Source organism: Salminus brasiliensis, chromosome 12 (assembly GCF_030463535.1).
Source record: "Salminus brasiliensis chromosome 12, fSalBra1.hap2, whole genome shotgun sequence".
NCBI lineage: Eukaryota > Metazoa > Chordata > Actinopteri > Characiformes > Bryconidae > Salminus > Salminus brasiliensis.
This window is the reverse complement of record NC_132889.1, coordinates 2,514,287-2,540,200: the sequence shown is the minus strand read 5'-3', so window position 1 is coordinate 2,540,200 and position 25,914 is coordinate 2,514,287. Positions and strand designations below refer to the sequence as shown.

Below are 25,914 nucleotides of genomic sequence, written 5' to 3'. Positions count from 1 at the left end.
TGTCATAGTAACTGCCTAGGAACGACCTAGCAACACTGTGACAACCACTAAGCTCCTTCATATCAATCACCTGGGATACCAGGTAACTGGGATGACCTGGGGTAACTGCCTAGTAAAGACCTAGCAACACCCTAGCAACCACTAAGCAGCTTTATATCAATCACCTAGGATAGCATAGTAACTGCCTAGTAACCACCTAGCTACACCCTAGCAACCACTAAGATGCTTCATATCAATCACCTAGGATACCATAGCAATCCCATAGCAACCTCCACCGATAGCACAGTAAAGCTATTTGTCTTCGCCGATGTTAGTAAGTAAACGTTGCTGTTAATCAGGTTATTTACTGTAATATCACTAACTATCGGGTAAAATCCGTCCAGTATGAACTCAAGCAGCCCTTTTTCTGCTCTGGGACACTTTGGCACCCTCTACGATCACTTCTGTTCACAGCAAATCATCACATTAGCATCAAATCAAAACACTAATACAGCTCATCTCCTGTGAAAGTGCGCCAACCTTTGTGCTGCGGCGCCGACAACCTACCGATCCTCTTGTGTAAATTTGTTCCGAATGAGAAATAAATGGTTTGGAATGGCTACCATGCTCCTGCTGTTGATCCAGATTGCATTTCCACACAACAACAAGGACGCCGCTCTTGACCAAAAGTAATTACTTACTCGCTGCGAGCTACAGGCTGAATTGAAATGGATTTGTGTGGGAGTGGACACTATGCTGAGGGATACCAGAGGCAGCTATTGTTGTTTATCCAACAGTGTTTAAATATATATATATAAAATAAATATAAAAACAAACCCGAACCCAAAAAAAGCAGAAGCAATTCCACTAATAGCAGATGACTTGACATCATCAAGCTTCTGAATCATCACGGCTCGAGGCTGACCTTTTTATTCCGTCTCGAGAAATGAGCGAGAAGCAAGCGGTGCAGAGCAGCTCCTCCGACCATCTCCACAACTGGAGTTCAGAGATATAATTAGGATGTTTTTTGGAGCCAAATTGACCGGCGCAACCCTGCCGGGCGAGCCGGCCGTAATGAAATCAGAGTTCAAAATGAGTTCCTGCGTGAAACATGCTCCTTCAAAAATGTGCTGATAGCAGGGATTCGAGGATGACATCAGTCTAGAGCTCACAGGGCTCCACTACAGGAGCGCTCGCTCCGTTACTCCTTATTTGTTAATTATTTAAGTCACAGTATTTATTATGGAATTACGGTTGTCCGGTTTGAGATTCTGACATCATTCCAGCTTCAGACTGCTCGGATGAATTGTGAAACTCGGGCCCGCGAACGGCTTTTAGATCGGATGCACGGTTTCCGCACAGCGACGGATTGGTGCACCCTTTTCATGACGATACAAATCCTGTAGTAACACCCAACCAACCACATGAGCTACCACAGCAACTACTTGGCAGCACACTCACAACCACCCAGGACACCATAGCAACCACTAAGCAACACCATTGCAACCACTATGCAATTCCATATGCAACCACCTAAGATACCAAAGCAACCTCCGTGGACACCATAGCAACTGCCTAGCAACCACCTAACAATCCCTTGCAACCCCCATAGCAATTCCACATTAATCACCTGGGAGACCATAATAATCCCCTAACAACCTTCTTGGACACCCAAGCAACTGCCCAACAACCACTTAGCAATCCCTTGCAACCCCCTAAGCAACTCCATACCATAGCAACTTCCAACACCCGAACAATGACCTAGCAACAACTTAACCCCATATCAAAATCCTGGAATACCATTTAGCAACCACCCGGAATATCGTAGTAACTGAGTAGTAGTCACCTACTAACATCCTAGCAACCACTAAGCAATTTCATATGCAACCACATAAGATACCAAAGCAACCTCCTTGGACATCCAAGCAACTGCCTAGCAACCACTTAGCAATCCCTTGCAACTCCCTAAGCAACTCCATACCTTAGCAACTGTCAACAACTGTCTAACAATGACCTAGAAACAACTTAACCCCATATCAACAACCTGGTATACCATTTACTAACCATCCGGGATATTGTAGTAACTGTGTAGTAACAACCTAGCAACATCCTAGCAACCACTAGGCAATTCATATTAGACATCTGGGATACCATAGTAACCACCTAGCAACACCATAGAAACCACACGGGATACACTAGCAATCCCATAGCAACCATTAAGATAATATAGCATCCTCTTTGCAAACCTCTAAGCTACTCTGTAGCAATCACCTGGGATACCAAAGCCACTGCCTAGCACCCACTAGCCAACTCCATAGCAATCACCTAGCAACTCCAGCGCAATCACCTGGGATACCAAAGCCACTCCTAGCACCCACTAGGCAACTCCATAGCAACCACCTAGCAACTCTGTAGCAATCACCCGAGATATTTAAGATACTGCCTAGCATCCACTATGGAACTCCATTGCAACCATCTAACTACCCCATAGTAACCACCTGGAATACCTGGGATAGTATCTGCCTATTAACCACCTAGCCACACCCTAGTAACCACTAAGGAACTCCATAGCAACCACCTAGCAACCATGTTTTCCCTCACTGCAAGTACACAAACGAGACAACTTGAATGTTTTTTTTTTTTGGTTTCTACTGGGATATCACCTGGGATACCAAAGCCACTGCCTAGCACCCACTAGGCAACTCCATAGCAACCACCTAGCATCCACTAGGCAACTCCATAGCAACCACCTAGCAACTCTGTAGCAATCACCCGAGATATTAAAGATATTGCCTAGCATCGACTATGCAACTCCACTGCAACCATCTAGCTACCACCTGGGATACCTGGGATAGTATCTGTCTATTAACCACTTAGGCACACCCTAGTACCCACTAAGGAACTCATAGCAACCACCTAGCAACCATGCTTTCCCTCACAGCAAGTACACAAACGAGACAACTCGAAAAGCTGTTTCTTTGGTTTCTACTGCTTCATCTAATCTAATCTAAACCATCTAATTCTGAGGATCGTTCTCTGGGCTTGTTCAGTAACGAGTGAAAAAAGCTTCTAAATCCACGTATTAAGAAAGAAAAATAATCATAAACAGAATCATAATGCTCACTACAGCAAGACAAAAGGCCTAGTAAACAGTACAACTGTACATCTCACCATCTGACCACAGGTCAGTTTCATCAAGACAGCCACCTCAACTGATTTCAAAAGGATAACGATTATTATTTCATATATATTATCCAGAATATCAGCAGAGCAGCCTGTAGTGTAGCATAGGCACAGGAACAGGCTTTCTGGATGACGTGGCAGTACGGGGGTGTATTCCCAGGACTCCATCACTTCAGCTACTTCAGCTACTGTGCGAAGTTTAAGGTTGAGGTTGGGCTCCCTCGAAAAAGGGCACGAGTTACGGATATACTCACAAATCTGCCTTTCAAGGCCGACACTTGAGAGGCCGAAGATTTATAGCGCTGCTAAAGGGCAGGGATATTACCTCCATTTAAGCCGCCTCCAGTTTTTAGCCGGCGGTCCCGCTCCGAAAGGTGTGCAGCAATGCAGATTGAGCCGTTGGCACTGACCTGCAGAAGGCCGGCTAATGGGCCGGCCTGGCAGCTGGATTACTGGCGCAGTTGACCTTGCCATCTGTTTCTCGGTACCTCATCACCAACCTCAATGCCCATCACCCACACAGACAGGATGAAATACAATGCCCATTACAGAGAATGCTGCTAATAATGCCTTATCAATTAGCCCTATCGCTATTGATCGATGCCCCCGCAGCTGGTAGGAGCCCATTATAACTCATTTAGGAATAGACTGTCTGCTTACTCCTTCTCCAGTTTCCTCCTGTTCATTAGAGGACGGCCTATAGACATATCGTCTCCTCTGCAAACGCCCGGCTTGATCCTTCTCTGATGGCCCATTAAAGATCATGTTTAAACCATTGCTGAATGTAATATTTGCATTTCAGAAAGGCCTCTACAGTCCCAGATGTCTGATAATGCTTAAGTGTTTCATATCATTCACTGGGTGTAGGATTTCTCTTAACTGGTAGGTTGAAACCAACCCTGTAATATGTCAGATCACATAAAAAAAGACGGTTGCTTTGGTACGCCCAGGCCAATAAAGCCACTGAAAATCTAAACCTCCAGCTAGAACCTGGAAAACCAGTGGAAAGCAACGGGAGAACTGTCTGATGAGTGAAAGCTTAGCCATGTTTTATTTAGAGAGCCTCCTGAAGCTCATCCACACATCCTGATTTTGTTAACAAACTACCTTCACACTCCTGAAATCTCTCCTGGCTCAGAATGCTCCTTATCCCCATCTCTTTTTTCTGATACCGTCCAATGATTGAGCTTGGAACCAATCACCACTTTTCCGTTAAGACCTCCTCCAGATTGTGATTAGCCCTAACCACAACACTGTTTGTTCAAGACCTGCCACTGACTGTGGTAGGTCCTAATCACAATGTTGTTTGTTCGAGACCTACGCCTGACTGAGATTGGTCTAATCCCCACCTCATTTGTTTTGAAACTTCCCACCAACTGGGACTGGTACCAATCACCACTTTTCTGTTCAAGACCTCCCCCAGATTGTGGTCGGTCCTAATCACAATGTTGTTTGTTCAAGACTTACGCCTGACTGAGACTTCCCAATGATTAAGACTGGAACCAATCACCACATTTCTGTTCAAGACCTCCCTCGGATTGTAATCAGCCCTAACCACAACGCTGTTTGTTTAAGACCTCCCCCAGATTGTGATCAGCCCTAACCACAACGCTGTTTGTTCAAGACCTCCCCCTGACTGTAGTAGGTCCTTAACACAATGTTGTTTGTTCAAGACCTATGCCTGACTGAGATTGGTCTAATCCCCACCTCATTTGTTTCCAACGATTAAGACTGGAACCAATCACCATTTTTCTGTTCAATACCTCCCCCTTACTGCAGTAGGTCCTAATCACAATGTCGTTTTTTATTAATTCAGCAACAACATCATATATATATATATGAATAACTGCTCCTTAGACAAGAATACCATACGTCAGTTTTGGGGTCAGCAGCAAAACAAGCATATGAATTATTTCAGATATGTACCATCCACACCTTGGACTGGAATATAGGCCATTTTCCTTGCCTGGCCTTAACTTGCTTTCTGCTTTAAGCACACATAGTGCGCCAGTGTACCTCCTGTCAAACCGAAGTCAGAGAGACTTGAGAAAACTCCACTCTAATTAATTAAATACCACTGTTAGTCTTCATCATAGCCTGCAACTGGGTCATAAAGAGCCGCTGGCAAGCAGAGGAGCTTTGAGGCTGTGGTGATATTTTATTCTAGCGTGGAGGCTATTAAGGGAGATTGGGATAAAGCTGAATGACGGCATGGTAAGCATGTTAGAGAAGGGCTGTAGTCCTGAGCTCTACTACTACCACCACTGTACCTGAGCAAATAGGTAAATAATAAAATATTGAACTAATACTGCAATAGAAATGTACTGTTGTGGGAAATATAGTAAGACTTTCCACAATACACAAAATTAATCGCAAAAAAATGCTTGCCATTTGCGTGGTTTTGTATGACAGCGACGATAGCTCACTCTGTTTCTGGATAAATGAATGCAAATGACCTGCAGGGTGACCAATCAGTTTGTTGATACGCACCCTTAGGCACCCTTACCAATTGTATTCGACCAACAGCTCCAGAATTAGAAAGGCTGGAAGAAGATAAGGTATTTAAAAGGTGGCTCAGAGATTTAATGCGCTGCCACTACGGCCGGGAGGTTGTGAGTTCAAATCCAGCAGCTGCCGGAGTCCGAGAGAGCTCAACTGGGTGGATAGATGGCGCTCTCTCCCCTCATCACTCCTAAGCGATGCTGTTCGAAAAACACCTTTTGGTAGCTTCTGTGTCAGAGCTGGGGCCCTGCCGCTTTCATCTGAGCATGTCGGCTGCCTGGAGATGGCTTAGCATGTATCGCATGTGTTAAGTCTCTACCCTCCCAGGGGGAGCTGTGAACAGGTGGATTTGTGGCAGAACCAAACTGGGAGTAAAACAGAAAAAAATCAACAAACAAATGATTCCAAAAAAAAAGTGGGACATAATTGCTTGAGTTAAATTTGAAATATTAAAAAAACAACATTAGGCCGATTTGGGGCTCTGAACTAACATACAACTGCAAATGAACTTTAACAACATGCCTCTAAAGCGCCCAGCAGTGGTCGAGGGAAGTGATTCAGCCTACTTTGATGAATATATATATATATATATATATATATATATATATATATACAATGCGTCAGTTGTGGGGTTCAAACCCCACCAGGAATTGAACTTCCCTGACACAGAACAACATCTGCTGATATGCGTGTCATCCTTTGAGAAGCAGGTCAAAATGAAGGTGAGAGTAACTGAGCAAAGTCATTTCCAACTGCATGTTTCACTCCACCCTAGAGGCGGTGCTGCCTTTAGATCACTCGCTAGAACGTCGGGTTATGACGGGTACTGGCCCCACTCCAGGCGCTCTCGCATTACACTGTTGAGGTGACCCAGATCAACATCTGCTGATGGCTGTCAGCCAGGAGATAGTATCTAACAGTGAGTGCAACCTACAAGGAGCTACCACCACGACAGAGCACTGAGTCATAGCGCAGAAGGTTGTGGGTTCCACTCTTTGTCTCTTACCCTAAAGATAACAGTCAAAAAAGAAGGACGCTTGTGCCTCTTGAGGTAGTCCAGTGTAGATTTTGGGGTGTGTTAAGAATCTTCACCTGCCTCTACCTGCCGTAGAAGCTCCTCCTCTATTCATCCTCAGCGTTTCTATCCAGATGGTAGGATGTTTGCTTCCAGAATTTGCTGCTATTTTATTGAATTCAATCTTCCCTGTGCCACTGGCTGCAGCACAACCCAAAACATGACCCATCCACCACTCTATGCTTAACAGTTGGCAAGGTATTCTTAACATGAAATTCTGCACCCTTGTTTTCTCTAAACTTACCAGCCAGAAAAATACATCAGGCTTGTCAGACAAAAATGTTGAACAAACAAAAAGTTTATATTTCTTTTGTTTGTTGTTTTTACGGACAAAAAACTGACAATTTTCAAGGCTTTCAGCCGAAGCCTGCTCTGTTTTCTGTGTAGTACGGTAGTACAAATGTATTGAAAATATTTATTACATCCTTCCCCTCCTAGTGTCGGGAGCACTGCTAATGCTAGGGGGAGCTACGAATGGGTGGGTTCATTAGCAGAACCAAATTTGGAGTAAAAAGGGAAAAACTTGACAAATTTTTATATTTTTTTATTTGTTTTTTTGTCTGAATTTTCCTATTTTTCTCTTTAGATACTGCCAATTAACCCCCTCCCCCAACCTATTTCCTATTTCCTAATGCCATAACGAAATGAAAACTCCCAGAAACATCCAACGTCCAACCCCAGTCCCATCTAACCAGCCACATTTGAGGTAAGCAGACAATTGCCAGGAAATAAAAGGTCGGCTCTTCAGAGAGCGGACCCCTCGGCCCACTTCTTTACCACTTCACTCGGGCAAGTATAGGAACGGGTGGTACAAGGCCGAAGCCGCCAGATGAGACGTCACGCCATGGAAAAGCAATGGTCACATTTAATCAAAGAGATTAAAAGTCAAGGTGGACTTAATTACACCGCTGGGCGCAAGTGGACAGGGCAGCAATAGCTCTCACCAATTTCCTGAGAATTGCCTATAATTCGACTCCCTCGGGCCATTTATCCACGCTCCTCATGCGTACTCTCACGTTCCTCCGAACCCTGCCTCGCTTTTCAGAATGCAGAACCCGCAATTAAGGCAGCGTGGCGGGCCGCCGCAAATGTCTTGTTCGTGACTGAGCTCCGCTGGAACGCATGACTGCCGGTTCGCTCCGCTATATCCGGCGCATCAATTAAAAGTGATTGTGCTAATCATCTCCGCTTCTGCTCCGAGCCTCCGCCACTGCCCAGGAGCTTTGGGTGAGAGGAGTGAAAACAAGCCAGGCTCTGGCATGCGGGCGATGCCGATTCTGATGCCGGCGCCGCGCTGCGCCGCGATTCCGCTCATTTACAGGAACGGGATGAAAGTACAGAAATCTGTTCCGCGGGAAGTTAACTAATTTACTTACAGCGCGTCGCACTTTCATTTGGAGCGAGGGAGGGAAATGCGGGCGAGACTCGTGCCCGAAAAACCTGAACAAATGAATTCAAATGAAGCGGTTGGGAAAGCAAAATGTGGAATGTCTAATTAGCAGATAAGATCTTGGACAACATTCGATTAGAAACAGCGTTTAATATTCATTACTCTGTTTGTGAGGGACACACTCTGCCAAGCCTCCCTCCCTTCCTTCCCCGACAATTACGCAATTGTGATCGCAGACCGTCGAGGCGTCCTCAGGTATGACAGATCGCCGAAGAGAGATGAGAGCATGCATCCATGCTCGGGAAAACAGAGAAAAAACACAGTGAATAAAAAGAAGCTTCAAAGAGGCTCAAAGGGAACAAATGTAACATGATAAGCTGGGCGAGCGTGGCAAGTGTAGGCCTCAGAGGAAGGGAGCAGAAAGAGGGAGCGTCGTTAATGCGGCGGGGCCAGGAGAAATTACACCTGCAGTGGGACGAGGCCTGCGCGAGGCCTAATCCACGCAAACGCTCTGTCAGTATTGATTTCCCTCTGAGCAGATGTGTCTTCATCTCCGCCTCGTCTCGAGACCTGCTCGTTTCTTCGCCTGGGAGAAGGCTCACCTCATGCAAAGTGCAACAACCCACCCATCTCCAGACCGCTCCAGACTTTTGCGAGAGCTCGGTCACCGCCGTGCTTTGAGGAGAGGGGCCGACCTAGTCCAAATGGAAAAGGAGGTCCAAAAACAAACAGGCGACTCGCCGAGTAGATGTTAATAAGCTGGCGAAACAGCATGTTCTCTACAAAGCGCTATCCAGGGAGATCAGAGTGCCCGAGGCTTTTAGCTCTCGCGCCGTGAAATCGCGCTGCCTGGAGCCTCCAACCAGCCGCAGTGATTAAGACTGCACTTGTTACCCAGAAAGCTCAGAGTGCTCGACTTGATCCATCAAGGCCTGCCGCCTCTGCAGGGGCTTGTAACCCTACGCAACAGCACCTGATTCTGTTAATTAGGTTCTCGTCTTTGTTTTTGCGATAGTTTGGTGAAAAATCTCATTTACACGCTTCCCCCACCCCCTTACCTCAAACGCCGATGAACAGACAAGACATGCAAGGGTGGCGACACACCTTCAAAAGGGGTGAGGTGAAGTTAATTTTGTCAGTGTCGGCACCACATAGAGCCGAGCCAGCGACGTGCGTCGGACTAGAGATCGGATTTGTGCTTTAATGACTCGCGACGGACTCACTTGGACATACTCGGATGTTAGAGATACACTATATGTCCAAATGTTTGTGGACACCCCTTTTAATGAACACATTCAGCTACTTTAAGTTGCACCTATTGCTGACCTGTCCCTGTAGAGAAGTCCCACCGATAGAATAGGACTCTCTCTGGAGCAGATAAACATGAACCAATTGGCACCATGCTGCCTAATAATGCCAGGCATGGGCTATATAGAGGGGTATAAAGCCCCCCAGCATTTAGCAGTGGAAAAACTGTGTTCTCTGTAGTGATGGTGGTGGTGGAGCTCCATCCAGTACTTTTGGGATGAGGTGGGGTGGTGATCAATCTAGCAGAAAGCCTTCCCTGGACTGTAGAGCCAGTTACTACAACAAAAGCAGGATAAACTGTCCATATACTTTTGTCCATATAGTGTAATCTCTTAGAGCTGTGACAGGGTGTAGCTAGTCGCTAGCTACATTAGCCTTGTAGCTACAAATCTGCTGTAAAATCCAGCTCAAGACCAGCTTTTGCCAGGTTACTTGTTTCAGATGGTCTAAGCTGGTCTTTGACGGTCAAGCTGGTTGAAAGGCAAGGGTTAGCTATTAGACGCTAATAGATTTCCGTAGAGTAAAGTTCCACAAGGTCAGGATTCTTCAAAAGGTAAAGTTGGTTAAGCTTTACCAGATTGGTCAAGCAAGTAAATACTGTTGAACCAGCAAGGTCATGCTAGTCAACCCGCTTGGTCATGGTGGTCAACTAACATGGTCAAGCTGGTCATGGTGTTCTATTCAACCAATCTAGTCAGCCAATTTGGTGATGCTGGCTATAACGGTCAACTAGCAAGGTCATGCTTGGTTGCACGGGTTGACTACCTTGATCAAGTTGGCCATGCTGGTCAACAAACAAGGTCATGATGGTCATGCTGGTCAACCAGTTTCAAGTTGGTCATACTAATAGACCAAATTCTCAATAAGGTCAACCTGGTTGACCTGCTTGCATCATGATGGTCATGATGATCAACAAACAAGGTCATGCTGGTCAAATGCTGGTCAACCAGTTTGGTGATATTGGTTGTCCTGGTCAACCAGCATGGCTGTATGAGTTGACTAGCTTAGTCAATTTGGTCATGCTGGTAGAACGCAAGCGAAAACACACCAGTGTCCACCAGGATGACCAGCTTGACCAAACTTTGCAAGCTTTAAGTTGTTACATTCCAAATTATCACTTGACAGAAGAAAGCCTGTTAGTGGAATTAAGGGTTGGAAGAAATACAGCACCTACAGATGGAGTGGAGAAATGGAAAAGAGCCCAGCAGAATGGTAACGGCGCTCTGCAGCTGGAGTGTGATGACTCCATAAACGTGTTTAGTGTTGGAAACACAGAAAAAGAGGTCATGATCCAACTTCATACCAAATATTCCAATTAACTTAATTGCTTCATAACAAGCTGCAGCTGTATTTGTAAAACGGGACAATGGAACTGCTTTATTCCTGAGCTTTATTTGCTTCATTTAATAAAAATGACATCCTCTGCAGGCCGACCCCTGTTGAAGATCTAATTCTTTGTTAAAAGAAGCTAGTAAATATGCAGATCCACATCCACCAGAGAACAGAATAGCTTGTTCCTGGTCAATGAAGAATGCAGAGAATGAAAAGAAGCGTGAGCACCATGCTAACTCACTATACTGGTGAGAAAATTAGGACACCACATAAAAACCTTGGTCTTTTTTTTCCATAAATGGACATTTGGTGTTCATTAGAACAATATTGAGAGGTGGAGGTTAAGGCCATTTTTATTGAACACCTCTCAAAACCTGTGTGGTCCTTTTTGATGGTAGATACAGTTTTTAAACATCAGCTGTGGCGAGAGCCACCTGTAGATCCTATTTGTTTTGTTTGTCGAATTTTACCCTTTTTGTAGGCTCCTAATTTGGTTTAGCCAATTAACCCATCCGTTCATAGCTTCCCTAGCCCTAGCAATACTCCCGACACTAGTAGAGTAAAGACTTAACACACGTCTCCTCCGAAACTTGTGAAGCCATTTACCACCGCCTCTTTTTCAAACTGCTGCTGATGCAGCATCGCCAGACAGCTGACAGTCTTGGAGGAAAGCGTCGGGTCTCCAGCTTCACCGCACCAGCTACCAGATGCCCGTGCCGGCCAACATCGCTCTAAAACTACGGTGAAACTGATAAGGTGAAAAAGCGCCATCTATCCACCTGGAGAGACCACGACCAATTGTGCTCTCTCAGGATCCTGACGCTGATGGCAAAGCGGCATGGTTTGGGATTCGAACTCGCGACCCCTGGGCAGTTGTGGTGTTGGAGGCTTCTTTACGCATTGCTATGACAGTCTGATCTTGTCATGTTGGCAGTTGTTGGCAGATCCATTAATACTTGAAAGTTGTGAGGGCCTCCAGAAGCGTCAATGAGGTTTGGGTGCTCCCAGCACTGTCCTTCTTTGGAGCACTTTGGGTAGGTACTGACACGGTATACTGGGATCACCCCACAAGACCTGTCTGATGGTGTAGGGATGCTCCGACCCTCCAGTCGTCTAGTCGTTACAGTTAAAGAACTGACCATGCCATTGAAACTAGTTAATCAGCGCTATTCACCTAACCTGAGTAATTCTAATGTTCTGCTGATTGGTGTAGGCCCTTTCAGAGGGCCTCTAAGCGGAAATCCTGAGAAAAACGGCCTTCTTGCTTGAAATATTGATTGAAATGTTGATTGAAAACACAAGCCAGCTCTTCTCACTTCTCCAAGACATCTCATTTGTGGTGTTCAGACAAAAATGACCACTAGCAATGTTTGTAGTCCGAGCAGAGGGACGAATGTGACAGCAATGCCAGAGCTGGAACCTCCAGAGCACCAGACCATGTAGTCATTAGAAGGCCTAAGCGCCTGCTCTTCCCTCTGGCTAGCCCGACTAGGACAAAGGTAACTGTTGTGTTTCTGGTCCGTGAGGAACAGAAGCGCGAGCTGGGAAACTTTTCGCTTCTGAGCTGCAAGTTTGGAGATAAGTTTCCATGTCCATCGCAGGGGAACACACTGCCGCTGGCAGCAGCGCTGACAAAACAGCTTGGAAGCTGGGAGGGACCCATGTGGACACTTGGCAAATGCTACACTGATGGACAGTCATCCACCCTTCATCTGCAGCCCCAAACGTCTGCCACACTGGAGACTGGAGAAACATGGGGCTGTGTCGGGGTCTTACTGTGAACATCTGCATTAAAAAAAAAACACCAGCAATGGAAACTGCTTTTACAGCACGTATGGAGTGAAGGGCTGTGGCGATACACAAGGGTCAAAACCAGACTCTACATGATACGGTGGTCTCAATTTAATGTGTAAGTGAATTATGTAAGTGTGTATGAATAACATAAGCCCCACCCCCCTCTCCGCCCATATTACTCTAATAGGATGCACTCATTTGGTTTCACTCACAGTGATTTCAACAAAATGAGTGACTGCTGATAGACACTGAGAGGTGTCTTGGCAGGTAATTTTTGTATATGTATTGAAGTCATAACAGGTTTGCAATATTATGATAATTTATCATTAGCATGATATATCTAGTTAATGTATATCCTAGAGAAAACCTTGGTAACTCCTGTGATGCAATTTAAAAAATATATTTTTGTTAGGTATATATATATTTTTTTAGGTGTATAAATATAAATATATATATATACATATAGAGGGAATAACCAGCCGGAAAGCGACGTGTACCCCGCTATGATCAGCCTGCAGACGGCAGCGCCGGCCAGTATTGCACTGGAGTGATATGGGGAGAAAGTGCCATCTCCCCACCCTGAAGAGAGCAAGGCCAATCACAATCCTCTGGTCATAGTGACAGCATCGTTGTTCCGCTGGACCACTTGAGGTCCATCTTCTTGCACTATTACTATTAGCATCACTTCCATACCTAGTGTGCACCGGACACATAGCCCATCAGCGTTTGGTTATATTGTACAACCCTGAATTAGTATAATGACTTAAGTTGACTTCAATAGAATTGAATGTAATTTCTAGGCAACAGTGGAGAGCAAGTGGTGGATCGGGTGAAGGAGGCGTGTCAGTGTCAGGCTGGTAGATCATCAGTGTAATTAGCTCCTTGTAGTTCTGAACTCGTGCCATCATAAGGGTTATTATTCAACAATGTCAATGTAGAGCAAACAGGCCGAGCTATTCTTAAGTGTAAAACGCGGCGTTTATACATTGTCCCTTGCCTCACACCTCATGGACGATGATGGCATGTGTTGCCATGGTGATAGCATTACGGGAATAGCTGGCGTGATGGTAGTGTTCGCTGTATATATAACCCACAAAACACAAGCTACTGCACATGACTGTGTGTTGTATTGGATAATATGTAATATCCACTGTAATATCCACAGTCATAATGTCAATACAGCAACAACAAGCGTCAGGAATGGGGGCCTGGGTTCACCAGCAGCTCCTGGCCACTTCAAAGGTTTACTACCTATGTAATTACATGTAAATAGTCCAGCAGAACAGCTAGTAATTATAATTCTAACTATAAGACTTTTAAGGGTAACCCCTTTTTAAGTTCTTACGTATAGGACATTCTGAAAGCGCTAGGCCTGTAAATTATTCAGTACTGCTATGAAACTAATATATAATTTATTTTGGGCCTAAGAAACGAAGGTGTGGGTCCTCAAACGGGTCCCGCAGGGTTTAAAGGTTTACTGTATAGAAATGCATTAAAACGTAATTATGCCGCAATAGACAAAAAACATTCAGCGGAGAATTCCGAGCTGTGGAGTCACACAGTCCTTGCCAATGGCCCGTGGTCATTAGAAGCTGGCAACCCAGCGCTGCATGCTTAATGAGATGACCTCGTAAACACGATGGCTTTATGGTGCGAAGCGTGTTCTTTTAACCAGCGTCACCCCACCCTGCCAAAACAGAGAGGCGAGCAGAGCAACGTGCTGGTGACAGGCTTCTATTGAACGGAACTGCGGACGACAAACCGAAAGGGGAATCTTGTTGCGAGCGCTGTAAAATCAGCAGACACGAGTCAAAGCTGCAGTTCAGCGAAACAGAAGAGGAGAAAACCGCTCAAGAGCCCAGAGCCTGACAAACGACAGGCGCACAAAGCTAATAGTTTAATCCATACATGTGTTACAGACAGATGACAGCGACGGATGCAGGTTCCTCAATCGCCTCTTCCATCTTTAAGCAGAGGAAAACGCTTTCCCTCACTCTGCTCCCCCAGCGTGCCATTTGCACGTCAGCCCCTCACAATCGCAAGCTGTCAGGGCCCGGAATGGAAGGTTTTAGGCTTTCGGATGGCTTCGGATTGCTACGGAGATGCGAGGCTCGCGTGCTATGCCTGCCCGTGAACCTCCGCTGCCTCAGCAGAGGAAGGAACGATGTCGGCCGACTGCCACGAGGAAAACATCCACTCGGCAAACTCTGACGAGAGCCAGGCAGACAGACAAAGCGAGGAGGGAAGAGAGTGGGATAGTAATCAGCCAGAAGGCAATGAAGCACTATCATAACGTCATAAATGTCATAAGAAAGACATTTTTCCCGTTTCCCGTTTTCCAAGAGACAGGTCTTTCTCAAGAAATGCGTCCGCTTGTACGGAAAGCGGAAACAACGTGGCAGCGAAATACGGATGAGCAGGGAACTTGTCAACGGATCATAATCAATCACGAGGTAGGAATAGGGCGGAATAACAAATAAATAAATAAATAAACACGGCACGTCCAACCAGGGACAGGTAGAGCCGAACAAATGATCCTGCTTCTGCCGGCGTCACAGAAATGTGCGCCTGATTGAACCTCTGGGGAACGAGAATTCCGCGGCTTTCAGAACGAGAGGCAGCTCAAATCACTCAGACGAAGACGAGGTGTTTGTCAAAACAGTGCAATCTTTCATATGCATGATAATGCGACCACACCGCTTTGTTCTGGATGGGAGAAAAAAACAAAAAACAAAACAAGGTATGTTTGCATATGGGATAAATTGGATACGTCCGTCTCTGACGCACTCATTATTTAAGCCTTTCTTCCGAGGATAAAACTACTGTCAAAACTAAGCCTGCAACACCACAGCCTTTACAACGCACCATATTCGAAAAGTCTTAACCGAGAACAAAAGCTAAGCTAAGTCCTGCACACAATAAGGGTTGCAACCACCGCGTAAATTGGCTTGGAGGAGTGCCTTAGCTTCCTGTTGCATCTGCTCTAGTGAAAGGACACATTTCCGAAGAGCATCCTTCCTTTGTGTGCCCGCTGCCTCTCGTGTGCATCCACACGACTCTCCCGTCAATGAGCTCAGCTGGCTGACTGCTGCAGGTCAACAACGCATTGACCAAGGCTTAGACCACAGGCGGCGAGGGTAGTTTTCTTGGCTGGTCAAGAGGTCAGTCACCTGCGTATATTGATAACTTTGCCAATCCTATCCCCCAGCCCTTTTCCCAACTTCTTCACTAGGCTTCATTCCCAAATCCAACCCAAATACCTACTCCATACATAACTGCATTCTCAAGTCGAAACCCAATCCTAACACCAAGCCTCCCAAACACATAAACCCAGGTGTTAAACGAATCCCATGTAACTCCACTCGGACACTATCCAAACTCCAACTCCGCTGCATCTCCATCCCCAAATCTAACCCTAATCACATTCCCATCTTTATTCCCAAACCAATGCCAATCCCTTTTTCAACTGTGTCCCTAACTGCATCCTCAACTCCAATCCCAATCCTAACACCAAGCCTCTCAAACATCAACCCTTACAAACTTAATTCCAGGCTTTAAACGAATCCCAAACTCCAATCTTTCCAAACTATCCCAAACTTCAACTTCCACTCCATCTCCACTCCATCCCCAAATCTAACCTTAATCACATTCCCAACTTCATCTCCAAAACCAATGCCAATCCCTTCCTCAACTCTGTCCCTAACTGCATCCTCAAATCCAATTCCAATCCCACTCCTCCAACCAAGCCTCCCAAACATCAACTCTTACAAACTTCATCCCAGACTCAGAAACAGATTCCATGTAACTCCAATCTGACACTATCCCCAACTTCCACTGCAACTCCATCCCATCCCCAAATCTAACCCTAATCACATTCCCAACGTACTCTCCAAAATGCCAATCCCTTCTTTAACTTCATCCCTAACTGCATCCTCAAATCCAATCCCAATCCCAACCCCACTCCTCCCCAGCTTCCACTCTATCTCTATATCATCCCCAAATCTAACCCTAATCACATTCCCAACTTTATTCCTAAACCAATGCCAATCCCTTCCTCAGTTGCAGTAGAAGTTGGAGTTGGGGATAGTGTCAGATTGGAGTTACATGGGATCTGTTTAAAGTCTGGGATGAAGTTTGTAAGGGTTGATGTTTGGGAGGCTTGGTTGGAGGAGTGGGATTGGAATTGGAGTTGAGGATGCAGTTAGGGACAGAGTTGAGGAAGGGATTGGCATTGGTTTGGGGATAAAGTTGGGAATGTGATTAGGGTTAGATTTGGGGATGGAGTGGAGATAGAGTGGAAGACTCCCAAACATCAACCCTTACAAACTTCATCCCAGGTGTTAAACAAATCCCATGTAACTCCAACCTGACACTATCCCCAACTCCAACTTCCACTGCATCTCCATCCCATCCCGAAATCTAACCCTAATCATATTTCCATTATCCTTTATTGCCAAACCAATGTAGTCTTAACTTCCCCAACACCATTCCCACTTCACTCCATTCTAAACTCCAACTCAATCCCAGCCCCAGCTCTACCATTAACTCTAATATCCACAGTATCCCCACATCCATCCCTCTCCACCCCAACCAGAACCTGGCTCCTCCCCGGTACAGTTTCTCCACTGCAGGCACTTCCACTACCTCAATGATCTCCAACCATGGCCCTGAAGAACATCTGCAGCCAGCAGGTTTAGGTACTTTCCTACTTTCTAATGCAACTAATCAGCTGGTTAAAAAGTTCTCAGGAATGTTCTAGGCATGGGTTCTCCAGATACTTCGATCAAGAGCAGCAATCTGCGCTTCTGGGATACAGTATAACAAAGTTACCACTAAAAAATGCTAACCACACCCCGGACAAAGCCCGTCCCCCCACATCCCAAACCCCGAGGAGACCAAGCCAAGTAGGATGGTTACCTGTAGCAGGGTCGACTGTGCGCTCGATCAGGTGGTCGTCCTGGTGCACCCACTCTCCGTTGCACTTGAAGTAAATCTGCGTGGCGGGCGTCGAGCGGCAGGTGAGAGTGACCGGCTTGTTCTTCACAATGTAAACATCATCTGGCTCCACCAGGAAGTGGGGGAAGCCTGCGGGGAGGGGATGCGTCACCGTGGCAGCATGCTCTCCACCTGTGACAGGAAGAGAAAGGAATTTTTGAAACAAGCTATGCCATTTCGGACGGCAGGCCCTCTCCGCAATCCAGAGCTGGCCGTCACAAGCAGGGGTAATGAGGGAGGATAATGAGAGAATCTAATTTGATACTCCAGAACCCCGTGGCTGGCCAGATTGAGTTTGACACACGCGTCCGCGCGTGATGAATGATACTGTACGATCATGTTTGACGACAGAGAACAGCTCGCTAACCACAGACGATGGGGTGAAGCCAGAAAATCCCAGCAGAGGTGCCTGCTGAAAAATCCAACTCAGGACCAGCTCGTGCTGGTAGCTGGTTCGGATCTAGCTGACACAAGCAAGTCATTCCCTGTAGTGTGTATGGCCAGCCAACACGCTAATGTAGTGGAACGTGAGCTAGGTGGGTTACAGGTGGGCATGGGCTCTGAGTGGGTTTGTACATACTTTGTTACCCGCGGTTACAGCCCTCAACCCTAACCTCACATGGGTTCCATCTAGCCCCCATTTGCAGTGCACAACCCAGATGGGGCCAGTTCTTAACCTCTACTGGTTCCATCACTGACCATGGTAGGCATCCATATGTGGGACCAATGTGGGACACAATGATTCTGGTCAATCAGCATGACCAACTTGACCATGCTGGTCCACCAGTTGGTCCACGCGCTTTACCAACCATTTTTACCAGCTTCACGGTCAGCTTGGTCAAGTTGGTCCCACACATGGATGCCTACCATGGTCAGTGATGGAACCAGTAGAGAAGAACTGGCCCCATCTGGGTTGTGCACTGCAAATGGGGCCTAGATGGGACCCATGTGTCCCAAAGCATGACCAGAATGGTTAGATTGGTCATGCAGGGCGACCAGCATGCTTGCTGGTCTACAAGCATGACCAACCTGACCAACATCGACCAAACTTGACCATGCTGGTCCACCAGTTGGTCCACCAGCTTTACCAACCAGTTTTACCAGCTTGATGGTCAGCTTGGTCAAGTTGGTCATGCTGATTGACCAGAATTATTGGATTCTACGTTGGGTTCCACATTGGTCCCACATATGGATGCCTACCATGGTCAGTGATAAAACCAGTAGAAGAAGAACTGGCCCCATCAAGGTTGGACCCATGTGTCCCAAAGCATGACCAGAATGGTTAGACTAGTCATGCAGGTCGACCAGCATGCTCGCTGGTCTACAAGCATGACCAACCTGACCAGACTAGACCAAGCTTGGCCGTGCTGGTTGTCTAGCTATATACTGGCCAGAAGCTTGAGCTGGCCAGCCTGTTGTTTTTTTTCAGCACAGATGTGTGTGTGTGTGTGTGTGTGTTTGTTTGAGACAGAATACACACACACACAAAAGAGACAAGAGAGAGAGAGCGAGAGCGAGAGTCCTCCCTTGTTAACAGGCTGAGTAAAAGGCTTGTGAGTAGTATGGCCTTGTCAGGCTTTGCCCGAAGCAGTTCTGAAGCCCATCTCTGCTCTCTCTCCGTTGTTAATCACAGGCTTTTAAGATCAGAGCTGATGGACCGCAGGCCATAAATCCCCCTCACTCAATGACCACAGCACTTCAAAACACGCTCGCTGGGCCGCGATTCCACGGCTTTAACTCAGCTCTCATTACGGCCCGGGCCGGACCGGCAGATAACTGCCAGCATGCCTCTGACTGACAGCTGGTGTCACAAACAGCGGGCCTTACGAGCTAAAATCACAAGGCTCTTTATTTGATCCGCTCTTGATAGCGTAATGGCGGTTTGATCGTGCTGAGGTATAAAAGGCTACCTTGGCTGCTGGTTGGGTGGGTGGGTGGGTGGGGCGGTGGCTACAACAGCGGCAGCAGTGGCGGCGGCGATGTCGGTGATGCTCCCCCTAGTACGCAATTCACAAAAGAACCAGTAAAGTCAGTAAAGTCATCTTTTCAGAGGCAGCCGACGAGAAATAATCATTAGGCGGTGCTTTGGCCCCTGCAATGTGCAAGAGAGTGATTCCTCGACTCAGCGCGGAGACAAACAGCGGCCTATCAGTAATTCTGTTGCTTCATTTGTTAGCCGCAATGTTTTTCTGGCCCTTGTAATTAAGAATGAATGGCTAATTCATCCTTTTCCTCCCACATTCCAAAACAATCAGACAGTGTGTTTACTTTGGGTTTCTTAGGGTTTGTTTTTTGCAGCAGAGGTCTGTGCAGAACCCTCCAACACAGCTAACCTTAAACAGCCTCGAGGAAGCGAACTCCAAACAGGTAGCGGCGCTGAAATCCACTCTAGAGGGGGCTATCAATTATGGAGCCTCATTTCCTCAGCTCCACAGTTACCTCGCTACCTGCTTGCTACAAAAAGCAGAGCAAAATGGATCAGGCTTCACCCGACGCCTCGAGAGTGGGCCACTTTCAGAAAGAGAAGGAGGACGTGGTCATGCTAGCTGGCTGTTTTTCATTTATTTATATTTATTCAGCTATGCTTTATAATAACAGGCCCTTAATTTAATAGCATTTTACAATGAATTATTAGTGTGTTAATAACTGTTTATTATACAGTTATATAGCAAATCAAAAAACTATTGTAACTACTGTATCTCAATTTTTGCTATTTCTCACTTTTTTTGAATTTCACATTGTGAATCTGGCTGTTGTTCTTTACATTGTATCAAATTTCACAATGAACCGACCAATAGAAATGACTCCAAAATAAAATCTTTTTCCATTGACTTCCATTGTAAGTTCAGAAGCTTTTTTGCTTCATTTTTGGATACTGATATTGAGAGTAAGGCTACATATATGTATATATATATATATATATATATATATATATATATATATACATATCAGTCCAGGACCAAACATTATTATTAGTATTAAACAAAATGCTACTTTTTTATTTCTCCTTTTCCACTGAGAGTCCCATGTATTCATTTATCTCTCTTTGGCTATCTGCTGTAATTTAGTTTGGTAAATTAAAAAATTAAAATTGGCTCAGAATCAGATTTATTGGCCAAGTATTTTCGCTTGGTTTACGTTAAAATTAGCAGTAAAATTTAAGAGTTTACAGCTACTCTACATATAATTTACAAACAATACACGATATACAGAGAACAGTAGTATACACAGTATAAATAGACTATACCAGACTATAAATTGAATCATTTTCATTTGGCACAGCGTAAACAATTATTTTATATTATTTATATATATATATATTTTCTTTTCTTTTATTCTGTTACAATTATTTGTAATATTTGTCTCAGTAGTTTTCTCAATTTAAAGTCTCTCCATCTAAAATCGGTTTGAGGAGATTAAAACCTAGTGAGATCTCGTACGCAGGATAATAATCGATGTGGTCTGAGGGTGGACTAGCAGTGGCAAATGGTCAGCGGACTGAAATATGCTCGCTAAAATTATCATTGGAATTAAACCATTTATTTATGCAAATGTAACAATGACATCATTACTAACCATTATTAAAGGAGCAATACGTGATAATTGACCTCCTAATTTGCCAGTTGTAATTTCTGCTATTTGCAAAGTGCTTCCAGAAGGTCAAACTAAATGTCTTACCTCAACCTCACAACTGTTTTAGCCTGATGCTAATTCGCTAGCTAACAGTTTTTTTCTCTTGGAGCTAAAGTCGCTCTCCATTGTAGAGCATGACCCCAGGCCTTAGAGAATGTGTCGCTCCTAACGAAAGCACAGCGCTAGTTCTTGACCTTTCCCGTTCTGGACTCCACCGTTATTGCCCTCAGAGAGCTGCGGCCAGGTCAGCGACGTGCTATTAGCCGGCGTGACAAACAGCTACATCTCGGCGCTAAAGGCATTAGCCAGCCCTCGGCGCAGCAGACGTCACATTAATGCCTCTCTCCCCATTTCCTTTCGTCATCTCTCGCGCCGGGTGCTGAGTTGCTAATTCATCAGATTGAAATGCGGGCGAGCGAGCCGAGCTGCGGCTATTGAACCCCCGCTAATGTATCGTGTACGTGTTTAACTCTTAATGAAAACTAAATGTTCTGTGTCCAATGAAGGGCATACATCACTTACTGCTTTCTGTCTCATTTTCCGGCCTCCCCCACCACCCCACACATTCCTCCGTAATATCCCATTTTCCGCAATGAGACAAAAGGATCTCGCCCTTAGCTGCCTGGGTTTCTAGCGCTCGTCTGAGGTAAGCTCTGCGGGAATCTACGGGGACATTAACCCACTCCTCCTAAGTCGGGAAGAAGCAACACACCTCCATTACAAGAAGGTTAAGAGAAGTACAATTAAGATGTCCACCGCGGCTCAAAATGGCTTTCATTAACCTAAAGCCGAGCTCTCGCTGGATGTGGTCTACTTAATGAGTCCTAATTTGGTGCCATGATGATTGCCATTAGCTCTCCGGGGTGACCTTTTCTATTACCACAAGATTCGACAAGGCCGACTACTGGACTACTGACTGCAGCCTCCCCTGCGGTCAGAGACGTTTAGACGTTAGCCTCCGGAATTGCAGTTTCTCCCACCGTCTTCCAGGGCTTTAGCCTTCCCGAGGCCTCGCATTAGCAAAAACAACATACAGCGCACTTTCACAGCCGAGGTTCAAAAAAAAGCAACGAGCAAAAAACACCCACTATAGCACTTTCCTACGCTTTAGCATACGCTCGTTCTTGACATTTCCCGCAGCCTGAATCCACAGAGCTGCACCCAGGTCAGCTATGTCAGGAACAGCTAAAGCCTGGCCTGGCGCAGCACACGTCACTACAGCAGTTTGCATGGCTTTGCTAATGGCTGCTTTAAACTCCAACAGGCTTGACGTTACAGGGCTTGACGTTACAGGCTTGACGTTACAGGGCTTGACGTTACAGGCTTGACGTTACAGGGCTTGACGTTACAGGCTTGACGTTACAGGCTTGACGTTACAGGGCTTGACGTTACCGATATTACACCCCACCAACAGTCTATTTTCACAACCAACACTGCTTGTGAATGTAGCTACGCTGATGGGCGCGGTGGTCTCGAAATGAGGGGTGTTCAGGTAAATTGCCCGATGATTCCTGAACAATAAACCCCCACAGTCCCACAAACAGCCCACTCCAGTCTCCCACACTGAATACACACACACTGGCCACTTTATTAGCTGCGTATCTTGGCAATGGAAAACACAGCAGGAGCTCCACTGACCGAAAACAGCCTAGGCAGACGTTCGTCAACAGGCAGACGTTCGTTGCTATCTTGGCAGTGATTGTCCCCCACAATCATCCAAAGCTAGACCGCATCTGGCTCTTAAAGGGAACGCAGAGTGACACACTGTGTACAAATGTACACAAATTATTTATAATCCAAACCACCAGTGAACCAACATGAGTTTTCAGAGTTGTTATGGAACGTAGATGATGGTAAAATAGCGCCCTGCACATATTCCTCCGCCGTGATTAGAATTTAATCGATTTTAAAGGTAATGTTTAGCAAAATCTTCTTAAAACTATGGCAAAACAGTGTCTCAGGCCTCAGGTAGTGTATTCCTAACCATTTGGTGTAAAAACCTTCTATGATGGAGCTTTTAGAGGCATTAAACTCTTCATGTCTACACAAAAATGCTACTTATTAACAATCCAAACCCACCCAAACCCAAACATGAATTATCTGAGTTTTATATGTAATGTAGATGATGGCAAAACAGCGGACAATTTAAAAAACAAACATTTTGCTTTGGGGACTATTTTACCGATAACGCCCTGCATGTATCCCTCCGCCATGAATTGAATTCTGAAACTTTTTTGGGCCCAAGATTTTCTCACATCTATAGTAAAACTGCGTATCAGGCATCAGGCAGTGTATTCTTAACCATTTGGTGTAAAGGCCTTCTATGATGGAGCTTTTAGAGGCATTAAATTCTTCAGATGTCGAACTATGCAAAAAAATGCTACTTATTTACAATCCAAACCCAAAACATGATTTTTCTGAGTTATATGTAATGTAGATGATGGTAAAATAACAGACAATTTGAAACATTTCACAATTTGAAACATTGGGGACTATTTTGCTGATAACGCCCTGCATGTATCCCTCCGCCATGAATTGAATTTCGAAGCTTTTTTGGGCCCAAGATTTTCTCACATCTATAGTAAAACTGCGTCTCAGGCATCAGGCACTGTAATCCTTTCCATCTAGTGTAAGAACTTTATTTGAGGGAGGTTCTACAGGCGTTAACCTCTTCAGACACCTGGTTCCATTCACCACTACTGTAAACCATCTTGGCTGGCTGATTTTCTCTATAACGGAGCGTTTCACACCGAACTTTTCTAGCAGACCTTGTTTATATGTTATTTGTTCAATTATGCAGAACTTTTGCACAGTCAGCAGAATTCCCCTTTAATTTCTTTTTAAATTGTGGGTTCTTCTAGTTGGCAGGGTTTGTAAAGACAACCTACAGTTGGTCAAAAACAGAGTTGTGAGATATCATTCCGACAGCGCCGATGTGACGCCACCCCCCGCATCCACCCCTCCAGGGCCGCATCACAGGCGACAAAACCAGGCCTATTAAATTGCCGTGGCTTTCGCGCAGCAGTCTCACACATCCTTGACATCAGAGACGCCCCGTGTTCAGACAAATGCAGATATAAGGAGCTGCCAGGGCGCCTGAAGATCATATAGTGAAGTCTATACGTTCTAATGGATGGAGCTGTGTGGGAAGCGTCCTCGCACAAACGCTCTCCGAGACCATTTTTCTCCCAAAGAGTCAAATTATTTATGCATGAGACAAAGAGGCATATTTTAGCCGTGCAGAGTTTCAAATTAATGCCGTTCTGTAAGGCTGAAAGATGGGCCTCACAGGCTCACGCTCTCCTAATGTATGCTGTATATTCATCACCTCACACACACACACACACAAATACACACACACACACACTGCAAATCCACATTCAGCTGAGTCCTCATGGATCAATGCACAAATCAAATAAACACCATCTTATGAGCTTAACCTTTGGATGTGAAATCTGATATCACGCACAGCTCGTCTTCAGCGGAACCCATTCCGATGCAAAAACCCGCCTATTCCTCGTCTCTCTCCGTGTTTAATTTTGCCAATAAAAAAGTATTTAGCAGATAAAGGATGCTGTGTCAGACGCAGCCGTGTCAGCTCAGCGCGAGAGACTGAAGTCGGAGTCAATAATGAACAGAGTTGACTCTTATGTAACTCAGAATTTGCCACCAGGTTATTCTACAACCCTGTCATCAATAGCCTGGAGCTCTAACCGCTGAGCCACCACCATCACTTCGCAGTTCCTTCATTTACCGACATAATCTTCTAATATCAATTAAAAAAGAGCGAAACTAAAAACCCTGGTCTCTGGAAGGAGAGCCGAGAGCAGGCAGACGTGAAAGCGCTTCCGCAGCGTTACGTCAAAAGCCTCTCTCCGGCCAGCTGCGATGCGAGAGACGCTAACGTGGTTTAGCAGCTGCTGACCACTGGGCCCGGAGCGCAGGCCGCTGGGCGCCGTCACATGCCTTCATCCCATCAGACCTCAAACATGAACCCCAGCTGCTCCGGCGCTCAGGCACCGCAGCTAAAGTGTGTCAGGCCCAACAAACGCGCCGCCAGTACACACACTTTCAGCCCGATGCTTCCAAGCTGAACAATAAACCCCACAGTCCCACAAACAGCCCACTCCAGTCTCCCACACCGAATACACACTCGCTGGCCACTTTATTAGAAACACCCACCCTGTGCTTCATCTCACTGGCCACTTTATTAGAAACACCCACCCTGTGCTTCATCTCACTGGCCACTTTATTAGAAACACCCACCCTGTGCTTCATCTCACTGGCCACTTTATTGGAAACCCCTACTTTTGTTTCTAATAAAGCAGAAGGTAGGTGTTTCTAATAAAGTGGCCAGTGAGTGGAAGCACATGGTAGGTGTTTCTAATAAAGTGGCCAGTAAGTGGAAGCATGAGGTGGGTGTTTCTAATAAAGTGGCCAGTGAGTGGAAGCACAGGGTGGGTGTTTCTAATAAAGTGGCTAGTAAGTGGAAGCACAGGGTGGGTGTTTCTAATAAAGTGGCTAGTAAGTGGAAGCACAAGGTGGGCGTTTCTAATAAAGTGGCCAGTAAGTGGAAGCACAAGGTAGTAGGGTGTTTCTAATAAAGTGGCCAGTAAGTGGAAGCACAGGGTGGGTGTTTCTAATAAAGTGGCCAGTGAGTTGAAGCACAAGGTGGGTGTTTCTAATAAAGTGGCCAGTGAGTGGAAGCACAAGGTGGGTGTTT

General features: G+C 45.7%; 1 protein-coding gene across 4 annotated transcripts in view; it reads right to left on the bottom strand.

The window, feature by feature from the left end:
• unc5a (unc-5 netrin receptor A) overlaps positions 1 to 25,914 on the bottom strand; it is a 282,706-nt gene that overhangs the window by 122,128 nt on the left and 134,664 nt on the right. For all 4 annotated transcript variants that reach the window (XM_072693119.1, XM_072693120.1, XM_072693121.1 and 1 more), the window contains exon 2: positions 17,481 to 17,690. In XM_072693119.1, the coding sequence (XP_072549220.1) occupies positions 17,481 to 17,690 (210 nt within the window). The remainder of the gene's footprint in view (positions 1 to 17,480; positions 17,691 to 25,914) is intronic.